Raw genomic sequence first — 16,918 nt, forward strand, 5'->3', positions numbered from 1 at the left:
TGACTTTGTCCATTCAAGTTTACTGATTACACAGATGAATTATCTATTTTCAGCACAGAGAATGCAGTGTAAAGGGCAAATTTCAGAAATTATGGAAAAGTATAAATCCAAGGTCTGATTTCCCTTCTAGCAGCTGTAAGAGAAAGCCAGTGAAAACTAACTGGTCCTTAGAGGTGCTGCACACTGCTGCCCCTGCAAACCAGTATCTTTCATTTAAATGGATGGGTGTTTGCAAGTTAGTGCAATAGTAAAGTGCAGAAAGTGTTTTCCATTCTCCTCTTCTCTTAAGATGGGGGTATCTAATAAGTTGTTCAAGTATACAAAAATATTCCATTTGATTTTTCTTTTTCTAGATCATGTGGGGAAAGTCTTTATTTACAATGAATGTCAATAAAATTTGCATAAATGCCTACCCAATACTGCATCACTTGACCTTGTGTATGCAATTATTCTGTCCTATTTCCACTACTGTGCTCTGTCTCTATGGTATCAATATTATCAATCCTTTTTTCCTCTAAAGCAGCAGTAGCTGTTGAAAGTGATAGATCGTTATCTTCAGAAAGTGTTTGCTCAGATTGAAGGGGCTCTTCAATTTCATCTTTGCTCTGTAGCTTTCCTCCTCTTGATGCCACCAGAATTCTCAGTAAAGCATTTTCTTTAAGGAGGTTTTCTGATGCATCAGCTAATTCTTGAAGCTTTTCAGCCATTTCTAACAATTCTTGATTCTTCTGGTCATATGTAGCCTGTAACAGCTCACTGTGGCGCTTCAGTATCTTGTGCTGCTTTTCCAGTGTGTGTTTTTGCTGCTGTAGTCTCTGTTCCTCTCTCCTGGCTTCAGAAAGCTGTGCTTCAAGCTGGTCATGGGCCTGATGAAGGGCACTGATTTCTGATCTTAACTTCTGAATTTCTCTCTCTAAGTGTGAGATGTGTCCTTGCTGTAGAACTGACTCTTTATGTAGGCATTCTTTGGTACAGGGCTCTGACGAAGAAAGACTTGAGTGATGTAAAATAAATTTCAGGAGATTAGGAAGGTTAACTGAAAAGTCTTCAGGGAACTTCACACTTTGCTCCTTCCTAGAAGGACATAACAAGTTAATAGTAAAGTACACTGGAAGGTTAAGCATAATTTTACCTAAGCATCTGCTGTTTAACTCCAACTTGATACCTTATTTTTTTATCAAGTATGGTTAGTACAGCAGCTAAGAGAAACCTAAACTCATGTAATAGAGATAGATCACACAGATTTTCTTTTGATGTTCACTTTCCCCTGTGTTCCAGTCTGGGTGCTCTAAGCATCTCTGCATGGGACTGGTATTTGAAGAAAAAATTCTGTTAAATTGCAGAAAACAGATTTCATTCTTAAAAAATAAGTATTCATGACCATGGGTTATGAGCTTCAAGTATAAAGGGAAACATCACTGTATGATCAGAGTACAGTGCCATTAGTATTTGTAAGCTGAAGGATGATGTTTAAATGTTCCTAAGTCTACACATACTATTAGAATTTAAGTCCAGATCTACACAGCTACCCTCTATTCTGAACCTGTTTTCCCAGAAGCAGTAACTTAGTGAGTTCCAGCACCTGAAAGCCATGGCAAGGGAGCAGTTTGCTTTTAAACAGTAAGTCACTTTAGTGAGAAGGCCCTTTTACTCTCAAAAAAAAAAAAAAATCTCTTTACTTTCTCCTTTTATTGCTTTGTCTTTATGTCAGAGGTGATGAAGGAAGCAAACCAAACAAGGTTTTTCTGATGGTGTATTCCCCCTGTGAAGCTGTGAATACTAAGCCCAGCACATGGAGTAGGTAAGCCTCCCTACTTTCTACAACAACACAAACTGTTACAACAAGAGAGGCCAAGAACAGCAAGTACCAAATTTCTTCCTCGAGGCTATCAACCACTAAAAAACACCAGCTCCAGCTATGACAAATGTTACAATTACTGCCCTTTGTGAGCCATGTGCACACACACCAGGCTAAATTGTCCTCTAAGGACTGGAACTGGCTCTTCTCTTTCTGATCCAATTCCATCTTCAGCCTTTCACTCAGCATGTTCAAGTGTAACACAATTTCACTTCCTCCTGCAGCACAGCCACTTCCACCTCACCCTGTACAACTGGGAAGCCAGCTAATACTTATTACTTTGGGTCTGCTCCAGTTTTGCCAGTCAGCAGCATATTCTCTCTTTCCTGAGGCAGTCATCAAAACAAGGAAGGAAAGCTTAGTTTGCTTCCATCTGGCTGTCAAATTCATGACTAGAGTAATGGTAAGTAGCATATATTCAGATACGGGTTAATTATACAAGTGAGAAAAAGGACTGAGAATAAGCCCAAACAAAAAAAATTGCAAAGCAATAAAGCCAGATTCAAGTATAAAGCATAAAGCCTCCTGCTGCTCCTGTACAACACACACCACGGACAACTCTTGTGTGCCCTTGCACGTGACATTGTGTCCTGAATTGGTTACAATGTGCATCTGGAAGAGGGACTTCCTTCCTTACCAATTACATTTCCCTCAAAAATGCCTTCTGTAAAATCCAATTCATAAACATGTGGGATATAAAAACATTTCATTTCATTTACTGAAAACTACTTACTGTACATCAGGTAGAAGACAGATACCATATTTTATCAATAATTCAAGAACTTCAGTCAGATGAGGCTCCTGCTCATCAAGATTAAGCTATTTCTGGTAGAATGAACACCATAAGTTTTCCTCCCCTGCAGATTCCTGGTGATGGACCAAGTTACTCTTGTAATTACCATCAGCAGTTGCTCAGCTGACTATCAGCTCCCATCCCAGATTAATGAATCATGACATAATTTAGGCAAAAAATAGTCTACACTAAATCAAAACTGACTCACTATATTGTGGTAATGTTTTATTACCTCACCATCCATTTTTATTGATCAAAACCACAGCATGTATCAAAGAAGCTAAAAGGCTATTTAGAACAAATAGCAGAACAAAATATTAACAGCATATGGTGGAAAGAAATTGAGAAGAGAGTTAATTTGCAAAAATTGTCTCATAAGGCAAATGGATAAGAAGCTGCATAAAAAACCCTAATATGAGGCACCTTTATATCCAAAATTAATATATGACTATTCTAGTAGTCCTACAGGTACTACAATTTTCTTGATTACCTACATGCATCAAAACATAAACACTGGAGAGGAAAAGCAGGAGTGAAAGCAATGACTAGAGGTAAGGTACCTTTATAAAGCCAGTTGGAACATTATAAAAATAATCTTAATAAAACTACTCAGTCTGTCCCTCCAGAGACTGTCTAGAGCATTACAGAGACCAAGACAAAATGAGTACCTACAAAAAGAAATAGGGAGCCAATCAGTTGGAAGCTGGGGTGGCTCAGAACTGATATAAACAAAACTCTTTCTTGTACTGGATTAAAACATGAATGGCAAAAACTTAAGGCACAGGTTTAGAGATTTTGTGGTAGGTAACTGCCCAGTACCAGAAGACTGAATTCCCATTTGCTGATGGTAAGAGCCCTTGAGGGAGAAGAGTGGAAATCTGTGAGTGTTGGTTGGGTTATTTTGTTGTTTTGCTGGTGGTTTTTTTTCATGAGAATATGCATGACGTAAGAATGCGTATACAGAAATTAATTACTCTTTGGCTTTTTTCTCTACTAAGACACTTAACCAGATAATTACTACAGCTCAGTAAAATAGAAGTTAAAAAACCACAGGGACAAGAATTACATTACCTCTGATGAGGAAAAAATAAAATGGTTGGGAGACGGTCTGTCATAAATTCCCAGGGAAGGTCATTTCGAGTCACATCAATTCTGTGAGGAAAAGACACACTGATGAAGAGAAGAGGCAGATGAACAATCTGCAATTTCTTGTAAAATGCCATTTTAGGGATTGGGAAGAAGGAAATCTAAGTATCTGTGAAAGTAAGTCTAAAAGTGTTCTGCCAGAAATACATTGCGCATATGAGTCAGCAGAATTAATTACCAATATTCAAGATGAGAACTCTTAGTTTAACAAATATCTGTGTGGTTTTTTTCTCTAGAATAGCATGTTCAATACTGCAACTGCTCTCAGCCAGCAATTAAACCCCAGTTGCTCACTGTGTACACACAGTGCACACATCGTGTACACATCTTCCTTCTGAGACAGACACACCAAACATGAGACAAGTTATTTTTAGTTATTCCTTTGTTCCTCAAGTACATCTCTTAATATTGTCCCCTCAAGTAGTGTTGGGAGTAAGTTATTTTGCTTCTTCCAAGGACAAGCACATGCTTAAAGGCTCTTTTTTCCTAAAGCTATGAGTAAAAAGGAACACTTAGTTCAACTGTTTGTTACTGTTTTCTTCTGCATTTTAGGGCTTCTTTTCAAAAATAAATTTAATTACAAATTACTATAGAACGAAACAGACAATCACATCAGTAATACTGCTGTGAAAATAATGGAGCAAAGGAGAGAACTTCAAAGTCAGGCAAGAGAATGAGTGTAGCCTTGGCAATAGCATCACATCTGTGGCAATAAAGCCACAATTACAAACAGATGAAAATCCAGATTTTTAATTGATTTATTTTTTCTCCACATCTCATGCTGTCTCCTGGAATAAGTTCAGTCAGAATCAAATAAAGCAATCAGAGCAGATGTTTTAAGTGTTTATGCATTATTATCACATACATGAACAAGAGTATTTCAGGTGCACTGAAACATTAATAACCTTGGAAACACCAAAGAAAACAATGGGTTTTTTACATATAAAATGTATTTAACGTATATATTAAAAATATACATTACACACATGCATATATAAATATATTTCTGTAAACTAGTTTGGCTGGAGTAGATTTAATTTTCTTTATTATAGGATGTAGGTTGCCATTTTAGATTTGTGGTGCAAATGGTATTGCTAACAAATATATACAAATAGCATATTACTATTTGCTACAAATCATCACAAAGTTATGGATTCACTTCCTGAATTGAGGAAGTTTCAAGGTTATTTGCACAGTTTAAAAATTAATTTTAATGAAAGTGGATAACTACAGTAGTGAGATTGAAAACCACCAAATATATACAAAGGAAAACAAAACAATGCATTCGAAGAGAAATTAAGCAGATGACATTCACATCTATATGGCACAGTTATAGAGAGAAAAAAGTATTTATTTTCTACGCTGATGACCTCAATGATCTTACATTATTCTGGAAATATGAAATTAGAATCTGTTTACCTTGCCACAGTGAAACTGTCAGGAGGCAAAAGCCGAGCAAGTTGAATAAAGATGTGATTAAGAGAAGCACAGAATCCACACCACTGTGCGTAATACAGCAGCAAGACATTCTGGAAAATGAAATGGAGAAGAGTTTCATTATCTACTGGAGGTAATCTGCAGAAAGGAGGACTAGTTTTCACACCATCTAGCATGGGAACTCTTGAAATGTGAAAGCAAATTTTTTCCTAATATTAATGAACTTTATTGTAAGTTATTCACTGCTGCTCTCTGACTACTGAGTTAGCACACAAAAATTATTGGGGAATTCTCTTTCCATAAAGTCAAAATGAAAAGATTATTTAGTTTGGGATCATTCCCTTTAAGTGAAAATGCACCAAACTTTACTACTAAACTTTACTACACAAGTTCTTTTGCAATCTTAAATTCCTATATATCTAACACTGACTATACACTTCATATGGGGGGAAAAATGATGTCCAGACTTCTGCTTTCTTCCTCCAACTGGCAAAGCAGGGCTTGGGGCTGCTGGAGACCAACTGGAGATGCAGACATTCGCTGCAGACTTGAATGACAACGGATTTTCCTTACTATTACATATTTTACAAAATCAAGGCAATTTAACTGTACTCAGGATGACATCTGTTTTCATGGCATGCAATAGGAAAGCTTTTGAATTCTTACAAAACACCATATTTTATGTTACAAGTAAGAAAAACATATCAATATTAAACACCCCCTCCTTAAAGTCTGTGCCATGATCTGCAAGAAAGCTGCTGAGGCGTTACCTTGGCACTCAGGAACACGGTCTGGTGAAAGGTGTTCGTGGTCACTTCAGTGACCACATGCTCTTCATCAAAATGGACTGAAGGGTCATCAACCAGATGCCTTTTCAACGGACTGTAGAGAACACTGAAATTTTTAATGAAGTTCTCTGAAATGAAATTGATACATACCAAAGTTATTACTGTTTTGCAGAGGTGATTTTGGCACTTTTTGCTTTAGAATTCAGAAGAACTTACAGAGAAAATACAGACTGAAATCTGCTTTCACGTCATTAATTTCTTACACTTTGATATCAACTCTTGAGTAACCACAACTGATGTAAAAACAGGATCAAGCTTCACTGTTAGTTTTTAATTTTGCTCATTACAGTCTTGTCAGATGCCACACCAGACTTTAATCTTGTGTCAATGTGCCATAATAATATTATATTCTCCCAATCACATACCTGCTAAATCATAAATAGTAACTTCTCCATTTATTAACTTCTACATATATTGAAAGGCTCCACTTATTTCCACATTTATTTGAATGTTTCCTTCCATTTTTAATTACTTTCTCTGCAAGTCTTTTCTTTTGACCTTTATCTGCTATAAATACATATAAATATATATTGATATATAACATAGATTATAATATAAATATAATGTTTATATCTAATATATATATATATATAAATATATAAAAATAAATATCTGCTATTCCCATGCCAATATCACCAATCCCCTTTTGTATCCCACCTTCCTCTTTGTTCTATTTTCTCCTTAATTTTAAGATATTTAGCAAGTAGCTGGCCAGTGGTAAAAATTTAAATTAAGCTCCAAAGCCCTCAACTACCTTCAGCTACACTACTCTGAGCCTGAACTACATTCTCTAAATTGCTGCAAGGTTATCAGCAATATCTTTCTTTTCAACTTGGATAGAGAAGTATTATTCTGTGCATTAAAAAATAAGTGTATTAAATAATCAGGAAAAAAGGTAAAATATGAAAAAAAAAAAATTGTTTGATCAAACAGAAACAACTTTGTACTTGTATTTCCAGCGTAAAAACTAGGCCCAAGTAAAACTGGCACTTTTGTGCAGACATACAAAATACCAGATCATCAATTTATCTCTGAAATGTGAACAGGAGTACATTTAGTTCCTTATTTACTATTCAGCATTTCATTTAATTCTCACACCAGGCTAAAAGATGCTTGTTTTCTTTTCAGATCTCCAGATTTGGAATACCTATGCATGATAAAATAGTAACTGAAAGGAAGGGGTTAATTAAAATATAATTTCTAAAAACCATCTGTAAAGACTGAGATCTGACAAGGGTATTAAGCAACAATCTGTTTTGATATTATGAAATATCAAGTTAAAATCTTAAGGAATTAAAACAAAATTAAAATAAAGCACAAATCCCAATCATAAATCAAAGACTCCTTGATAAAATATGTAGAAGCAGAAGTTTTGTGGATGTTCAAATGATGGAACAGAAATGTACTGAATTCTACTCTGCAGAGAAACCCTCATCATGCTCAGGAAATCCTGTGACCTAAGAAATGTTTGAGACAGAAAGTACTGGGAGCACAAAGGGGAAGGAAATTTATATGTCCTCATTCTGATCTTAATATTTCCTAAGAAACCTTTTATGGTCACTGAGGTGTTTGTTTGTTTTTCCAGGGTCTTTTCCTGTCTTTTTGGGACAGAGACAGGATACAGGGCTGCATGTGATCCTTAGTAAGAACATGGTTATTTATTCTATGTTGTACATCTTTTTGTACTTACATTTCTGGCAAAAAGGAAATGTAATTGGTGCTATAAGACTTATAGTGATATATGTTCTTGAGCAATTTATTTTAATAGCTGAATTTTCTTCCATGTTTACTTACATAGCTAACATTAGGAAACCCAGTATTTTCTGAAGGCAGACTCAGTTCTGCACATCAGCGTGACAGGCAAATGCACACGGCTAGGAATATTTTGTCTTATTCACAAACTCGCAAATAAATCAGAACTGCAATCCTTGAGCTGTTTTGTCAGGGTTTTTTGTTTGTTTTGCTTGTTTTTCTGGGTTGTTTTTTTTCTTCCTCCTCCAATTCAGACAGGAAATAACAATAATTGGCAGATTTGGCCACAACCACTTCAGAGCTCTACCTTGTAACCTTGAAAACAGACACACTTTTCAGAATTAATTTAAAGCAATTTAAGTTGGTTTCAGAGGACGGGGAAGTCTCTGCTGCTAAGTGGTCAGTATCTCCCAAAATTCTGTAATATTTTAGAACAGCTGAGCAAACACCAACACCACCATTAATATACAAGTGCCTTCTGTAATCAGGTATTTTAGATAAACAGAAATATTTTTTCACACACAAGTTAATTTAGATTTTAGCAATTCCACCAATTCATCAGGCAGTCAAGAATCACACATTTTAAGGTTCAATTCTTATAAAGCAAATTACTTATGGTATAAGGAACTTAGCTCTTATGTTACCTAGAATATGATTATGTTCTAGCCAACAGAATCATTCATAACTGCTTGGTTAACTACTAAATAGAATAAATTACAATTCACACTGTTAACTCCACAAAGTAGTCTCACTTTTCAAAATGGCATTAAGTTTTCCATTCCTGCTTGGAAACACAATTTTCTGAATGCAAGCATTTGTATAATGAATACTGTACCCAGGGTAGGTCCAACAAGTGACTGATTCTGGTCCAGGACATAGTGCACTTCCTCTTTCAGGTCAACAATGGCAGCAAATTCCTTAAGATGAGTAGATCTTGATGCTCCTAGTCTCTCTGCATATATCCAAAAAAGATTTGAATCCAGTAGATAGAGATTCAAGGTTTTGTTGGTCCTGCAGCTCAGACCAGTAATGTTCGTGCTACTAATATTAAGGTCAGGAATAAAACAATTCCTATCCTCAATGTGAGGAATAGAAAATTGAGTGTTATCTTTCTTCCCATGGGAAGAAAATGCTACTTTGGGGGTCTGAAAGATGGTCTTCTCAGAACTAATGAAACTTAAAAAATGCCTGTTTACTGTCCTGCAACATGCAGTGTAATAGCTAAAGGGACTATAGAAACTTAAGAAATTGCTGCATTCTATGGTATTTGATATTACTTGAAAAAAGGTATGTTCCTGGAGGTAGAAAGAGTCCAAAGCTGCTTCTATCTCTAAAAAGTTACAGTGTGGCACATGGACTTTATCTGGTTTGACACCAAGAGTCTGGTTAACACAGAGCTCACAGACGTTGTGAGTTCTGGAGATGGAGTGCCACTGCGGAAGCACCACTGTGTTACAGCACGGGTACTTGGCTATGGGGAACGTTTCGGAGAACTTCAGGTGTGCATCTGTTACAGAGGAATCAAAAGCTGGTGAATCAGAGTCTCCTGCATGCTGAAGATCTGCCTCAGCTGCCTGGCTTTTATTACACTTGTGGTATTCCAAGGCCACTTTGGTAATCTGTGAGGGGGAATAAAAGAGAGAGAAAAAAAAATCAAGACTAACTGTCCATAGTTCACCCAAATGCAGTTATCTGTTGCAGGCTGAACAACATGACAAGCAATCAGAGTTGGAATTTCAGAAACATGAAGCTGAGTAATCTTTGTTCTTTCAAAAAATTACAGGGGGCTCTGACTTGACAACAAAGTTAAATTTTCAGGTATTTCAGCATATAAACACTGAATACACAGAAAAACAAAGCTACTTTAAAATATTATTCAGTCCACCACACTGATTGTAAGGTCCTCTATGCAACGTATTTATTTCAGTGCAGTAACACTACATTTTATGGCTAAACCTCACTACACAAAGCATTACTGAGTAGAGGTTCCTGAATTTCCCTCATTTTCCAGTAGGAGGAGAAAATACATGAAAGCATTCCCATATGAAAAGGGAATAGAGATTTCTTCTGGTATAGATAGTGCACAGATTTTGTAATAATCATTAAGAGTGTTGAAGCAAAGTTTGTATTCTCCCATACTCCAAGTGTACTCTGCGCATTGTAACTTACCGGGAGAAGAAAGAAAACAGGAAAAAAAAAAACCAACCTGTCCCTCCATGCAAACATTTCTATGCTACATCACCAGTTTGTTCTTCATAACCAAGGGTAAACAAACAGAGAAAAAGGGACATCTATGGACCATACAAGGAATTCCCTTTCTGGGAGACGAGTAACAGAACATGGCAAGAAAGAAAAATGAGAGAGGACGTTTCTTATCATTCTTATTAGCACACTAAACAAAATACAGAGCATGCACACACTGCTTACAGAAGAACACTTAGACAGAAACCATTAAAATTATCAAAGGGGTGTTGAAATGTCACATCCAGGAGGACTGTTGTGTCACAGGACCCTCTGTATTAACATGTGGTCTACAGCAACACTTTGTTACAGTCTTCTAGAATTAGTTGTTAGAAGTTTTCATCCTGAAAAGGCTTAACTGAATACTTGAAAAAAACTTGGCCCCTCACACTGTAACCTAGCCTGGAGATTTGGACTACCTAGAGAAACTTGAGAAGAGATTATGAACAGAAAACCAGATGTGCAGTAAGAAATCTCATTTCAGTGAGCTGTGATCAGAAAACAAATTTTGCTGTGAGAGATTTCAACATTCAACTTGAGAGCCTTGTTCTCTGCAACTGCCTTACAGTCAAGTGGTTTCATTGCTTGATGAAACCCACAGGCTGGCTGCAGTAAACAGCTCTTCCCAGGGTAAACAAGTTGCATAATATCTCCCTGTCAAAGTGAAGCTATACAAGGTCAATGGGACTATTTTGTATCTCATTTCATATTTTGATAAACGCTGCTTTTTAGAAGAATGAAATTTGAAATGGAACATCCACCTTATACTGCACTGATTTGATAGAAATAAGTGGTACCTGTTACTAGAATGTTTCATCTGTGACAAGCACCACTGAATAAAGCCTGCCAAACAGAAGACAGGTTACTAACAAGAGTAATGGCAGTTCTTTTCCAGGCATAGACTTCCCCAACCCTATTTCACAACAGTCTAGTGTACCTTTTATTGTGTCTATTTAGTTTGGTTAAATATTGTATATTTACAATATTTATAATAAGTTACTTTCATTTTTTTCCTTATTGTTTCAGACACTGCAATATTAATTAGGCCTCCTTGTGGAAACTACACATTCCAGGACACAGATGCCATGTAAATAAGTCAGCACTGTCACAAAAACTCAGCCCTGCTTCTGGTCTTTCATAGATGCTTGTCTGTTCCACACTGCTTAGAGCTACATGAGCACACTGGGATGAGCAGCTTTGTGTTATATTAAATGGGATGATGGGTTCCAGCTGAAAAATAGCCCAGGGACAAAAAACTAGTTTTCAGCCAAGTTTATTTCCCTATCTCATTGCTGCACAACTCCACAAACTCCTGTTCTAGGCAGTTCAGAGGAGAGTAAATTGGAAGGTGACTAAGGAACACACAGGATGTAAAAATCAGATTGGCTCTGAGTAGTTTGATTGGGCTGTATTTCACTGTCTGGTTTTACAAATAACACTGTCTGGTTTTACAAAAGATCCATTCGTCATTGCACAAGCACCTCTGGAAGGACACAAGAGGAGAAATAGAACGGGGTGGACAAAACACACAAATCTTCAGTTCTAGCTGGGGAAGATCTGCATCTCTAACACTGCACACACCACAAAAAGTAGGAGGTCAAGGAAGAGTTAGATGCTTGCTCTGAACAGCTGTTGAGTGAGACAAAGGCACGTTGTGTGAGATGAAAACCAGTGTAAGGGAGGTGTGATAATAAGGCTTGAAAAAGTGGTTTTAAACAAAACCAGATACTTGGAACAGTGAGCTAAAATGAGGTATCTGTCACAATTAAGCTCAGACCCCTGACCACAGCTCTCATGTTTTAGTATTTTTGAAGTTAAAAAAAATTATTTCACTTACTTCATCTAAAAGAGGATGAATTTCTGCTAGGGGATTATAAGGTATAAATATGAGAAGTGCTGGTCCTTTCTTCAGCTCATTGTTTAGAAGAAGGCTTTTCCCACCATGTGGTCTCAGCCAGCGTATGAGCATCTCCCGATTTTCCAGAGCCCACTTGCAAATATTCTCAGCAGTGAAGTTCATTATGTCTTTTGGATAGACCTTGGAGGGGGAAAAATAGTTTTATCCTCACTTGATTTAGTAACAAATGCAGTTCTTCAGTATGGCATGCATTGTTACTGTAGTGACTAGAACTTTCTAAATTCACAGAATCACCAGGTTGGAAGAGACTTTCAAGATCATCGAGTCCAACCCATGCCCCAACACCTCAACTAAACCCTGGCACCAAGTGCCACATCCAGTCTTTTTGTAAACACATCCAGGGATGGTGACTCCACCACTTCCCTGGGCAGTAAGTGTAATAAGTGTCAGCAAACTTCAGCATTTCATACAAGCTTTCCAAATGCTCATCAGATTATAGTAACATCCACAAGCAAAACGGATTCTACCAGGGAAGCTCCTCTTTCTTTTACTACATCTTTATAATCCTGACTTTTCTCAATAGTACAAATTTTCTTTGTAAGTGAAAGAGCTTTAAGCTGGTATCATCATGTATTTTAATTTATGTAAAGTTAGAACATTCCTCCCACTATTCAGTCACCATATTAACTCATTTAAAATTAGCCTTTTAAGACTCAAACATCAAGGCTGCATTTAAAACTGGTATTTCTCATTTCTGAATGCAAAGGAAAGACATATATAATAAAAGGTGCTCATAGGTTCTAGGATCAGTTTTAATATATTCAGGCAAGTTTATTTTATATAATTAGCACAAAAAAATTATTTTTATGCATTTTATGTTATTTCACCCAAAATATCCCTGTTTTCCCTAGTCTCAATTGAATAAAATACACATCACAATATCTGTTTTCACAGAGTTTACACTCATGGTGCCAGTGTGGGTAGGTAGTGTCTCTATGCCAAATAGTAAATCTGAAAGTTAGTTTTTTCATCCTTAACTTTTCAAAAAGCAGGGCACATGGATTAAGAGTTATTATAGATTCAATTAATTGAATCTGTGTGATTTTTCGGATCAGTGCTATGTTATACCTTTAAACCAAAATGGAAGTTTTCACTGTTCCTACTATCCCTCCACAAAATCTTTGTCAATATACTCATTCAAGTAGTCTTCTAACTCTGATCCCTGAGCATCCCTGTACCACATCAGAGTCTTTACAGCACACAGCAATACTCACAAGAGATGTGTTGGCATGTCTGTGCAAATACACACTGCCAGAGTGCACCAGGGAGATCTCCTCTGCCACGCGTTTATCTGTGACCACTCCAAAGCGGATTGTCCCAAGGTAATCTGAAAGGGCACGTTTGCAATCTTTGAAAACATTTACATACACTGAACTCCCCTGGAACACCACCCTCAAACCAGAACACACAACAGTGCTGTGTAAAGGCACATAAATCTGTGAAGAGCTACTGCCAACACTGGTGATTATGGCAGAAGAAAGATGGCAAGAAGCACAAACGTGCTCCCCTTCTGCAGTCCAGGTAAAGAGCCCTGTCTATGTAACCTCAATTGTCCAAATTCTCAATTTGCTTAGGAAATACAGAATCTGGTATCACAGATACACCTTGCTGTGGTTTATGGCATCTCAAAAGCCAAGATGATACACGTAAGGGAAATGCATAAACATTAAGTGATGTACATTCACAGTAAATATGTATTATTTGTAAATATATATTCTACATTTATAAATATGGACACATAAAGATAGACTGCTTATCTTTATGTTGCAAAGAACTAATACCACGTACAAATGTGAAAATCACAGAACAAAATATAGAACAGGCTCTTTATCAGATCTTTATCAGTGGCACAGTAAAAAATAAGAATGAGTAAGTATAAATAAGAAAAAATAACTACGAATCTCTTTCATTTACTGACAGGAAGGGAAATTCAAAAAACATGTTAATTTTTAACTTTAAGAAAAGTCTATCCCAAATTCATGACCCAAAAAGGAGGTATTAATCATCACAAAGTTTGCACGTTTCAACAAAATCAAGAGGGTTTGTATTTTAGATTATCAGTGCAAAATAAGAGGGGGAGAAAGGCCTTCTCAGGCTGCCTTGCAGCAGCTCTGTAACTCCACCCAGGACAGCATCACTGAATTCAGTTTCCAAGGGCTGACACAATCCAGTCCATCCCAGTGCTTCTGACACTGCACAGGACAAAGACTCCTGGATTCACTTTAAAAAAGTGCCAGTCTTATTATGGTCCTGGATGGGCTGCAGCTGCACGTGGGGGTTTGAGGGAACTCTATCCTGTGTAACCAGGTTGATCATATCGTATGCTATTTATGTAAACAATCTTCAACTGTAATGAGACAGTCTTACAATTACATCAACACCAATAAACACTCAGAAGGGACTCATTCCTAAGTTACAAAATATTGCAAAAAACTACTGAAGTACTTAGACATAACTCGTTCACAGATACCTTAAATTATGAAAATGGAGCTTTTACCTTTCTTTAATGAATGTAATGCTGATGTGAAGAATGTTAAATAACCAGGCGGTTGAGGTGAAGCATTGAACTCAAAAAATCCCACAACTCCAGGCTGAAACAATAAGAATTAGAGTTAATTAATCTATTTTCAAGTATAAATATATAGGACTACAGTAAACACAACAGATTCTTAAGAGACAACAACATTTACTGAAGAGCAGTCACTTTCTGCTGCAACAAAAATTTTAATATTAAAAGACTGAATGGAAATCAGTTCTCATTCAAAGAATGAAGCTGTCATTCAAAAGCTAATATAAGAGAGAGGGGCTTTATGGATGCTACTTTTCTAATGGTGTGTTTCCCATGTTGAAGTTCACCAAAAACAATAACTATTTGCTTTACAACTATATTTTGAACCAGTTCCAGCACCAAGGTAAGAAGCATAAGCATCATAAAGATTTTTTTAGAACTGGAATATCAAATACAATTTTTCAGAGTATAAAGGGCTTAAGCAGTAACACTTTAATTTTTATGTTGCACACAATTAGTATTTATATATGAATTCACACATTTAGCATGTCAATACTTGAACTGCTAAGATAAGTGATCATGCCATCTTTAAGCTACAGTCACTGTAAATCCTTTCAGTATATCCTGCAAGAGTCAGCAAGAGACCAACAGCACAAAAAACTTGAGAACTCCATATCCCATCTGCATATCCATAAAGCTCTTCAAATTGCCAGATAGACAATTCTAAAATTAAAAGACTCATCCCAGAACAGGCCTACTGATTTTTCCAGGTGAATGACTTCCTATTAAATTCAGGAGAGAATCTGGGAGAAGCTGACTTGGAAAAAAGAGGTACACACTCTAGATTTTTTCGTTCCAATATTTCAGTCAAGCTTTGATTTTAAATTTTAGAAGTATAATCCATTAAAAATTACTATTAATTATGTTTTTGACTCATCACTCAAATGGGCTTAGTTATTTGGTGTTATTTGTTCCTCATTTCCACCAGTGCATGCAGAAGGCATTTGTCACACAAAGCAAGAGCACTCCAGTGACTGCTGTGGAACAGAAGATTCCAGATTCACCTGGCACCCATTTGTGTGGCAAATACATCCTCACATGAGGATTTTCATTTGGTACTTCAGAAGCTGTTCTTTTATTTTTTTTTTCTTTTGAGCTCTACATACCAAATTTTTAATTTCTTTTTAAAACATGAACATACATTTTACCTGTTGTTATTATTAATATGAATTCAGTTATTTATATCAACCTAACGTGATGATCTAATTCAGTACGAATTAGCAATCTTGAAGATGTTCACCAATAACAACATTGCCCATTCCAGCTCATGACTTCTCTTTTTAGGCAGGAATCCTCTTTCATGGATGAATGCTAAGCATAAACCCCTTGTTCATAAAGATTCTTTATGAGGTACCCCAAAAAAATTATCAATAACAAAAATGAGTTACAAGCAATTAGGGAAATCTCTGCAACAATAATTACCAAAAGAAAATAAAAATAAAACAGTAGCAAAAAAACACAGCAAAATAATAGCACTCAGTGTTCTTTTTTAAACAACATACAGGTTAGTAATTAATGATCATCTTTTTCTCTTAGTTCCCAACTAAGACAGTAAAAAGAAACAATCCCTACTAAAAGACTTTGAAAGCATTCAACTGAACAAAAATAAGGAGACAGATAAGATAATCAAAACTTTAGCTTCCCATTTCCTAGGACCATTTTTGAATACTAATTCCCATTTCCTAGGACCATTTTTGAATACTAATCCTGTACCAAGTGAATTTAGGACACCAAACAGTGAATGAGAGTCAAAAGTGACAGTAAAATGTGGCAAGAAGCCAGAAGTCAGATGCAGAAGTATTTATGTTATTTAAAAGGTAACATTCTGATTTAGGGTGCCAGTTCTGCTTTACATTAACAGAAGCTTAAGATTTTCAGATTGTGAATAATGTTTCCCAAAGATAATTTTTGTAAATTGTTTTTTCAATTAAAAAAAAAATTATAGTTGGAGAATATATGCTACTATACACTACTATATATACTAGTATTTACTAATGCTCTATGCCTAACCAGTTATCTGGTTAAATAATGTCCTTTTAATCATCATCCCAGACCAGTTAAAGTTTTTGCCCTGTTACAGGGTTCAATTATACATAGGAGGAAAGGGACTAAATTATTGTATTTCTTCTCAAGCACCAAGAAAGTTTTCCTGCCTGTAAGAATGAAGTTTTTAACAAGACTGAATACTTCCAGGTATTGCAACTAATGACAATAATTGCTCTGTACAAGTGAGGGTCAAGTCTCACAGAAGACGTATCTCAATGTGAACAAGAAGTTCGTGGTTTGGAATACAAGTAGGCCAAGAAGAGCTGACAGCAACAACTCCCACCTTCTTTCATGTAAGACCCTCCAAAAC

General features: G+C 36.3%; 1 protein-coding gene across 2 annotated transcripts in view; it reads right to left on the reverse strand.

The window, feature by feature from the left end:
• Positions 1–16,918, reverse strand: part of TXNDC11 (thioredoxin domain containing 11) — a 28,766-nt gene continuing 11,848 nt past the window's right edge. For both annotated transcript variants that reach the window (XM_053957263.1, XM_053957264.1), the window contains 8 exons: positions 14,491–14,584; positions 13,208–13,320; positions 11,913–12,113; positions 8,670–9,453; positions 6,005–6,150; positions 5,217–5,326; positions 3,723–3,803; positions 1–1,074 (listed from right to left, as the gene is read on the reverse strand). In XM_053957263.1, coding sequence (XP_053813238.1) covers positions 447–1,074; positions 3,723–3,803; positions 5,217–5,326; positions 6,005–6,150; positions 8,670–9,453; positions 11,913–12,113; positions 13,208–13,320; positions 14,491–14,584 — 2,157 coding nt within the window. In that variant the 3' untranslated portion in view covers positions 1–446. The remainder of the gene's footprint in view (positions 1,075–3,722; positions 3,804–5,216; positions 5,327–6,004; positions 6,151–8,669; positions 9,454–11,912; positions 12,114–13,207; positions 13,321–14,490; positions 14,585–16,918) is intronic.

This window comes from Vidua chalybeata, chromosome 16, assembly GCF_026979565.1.
Source record: "Vidua chalybeata isolate OUT-0048 chromosome 16, bVidCha1 merged haplotype, whole genome shotgun sequence".
NCBI lineage: Eukaryota > Metazoa > Chordata > Aves > Passeriformes > Viduidae > Vidua > Vidua chalybeata.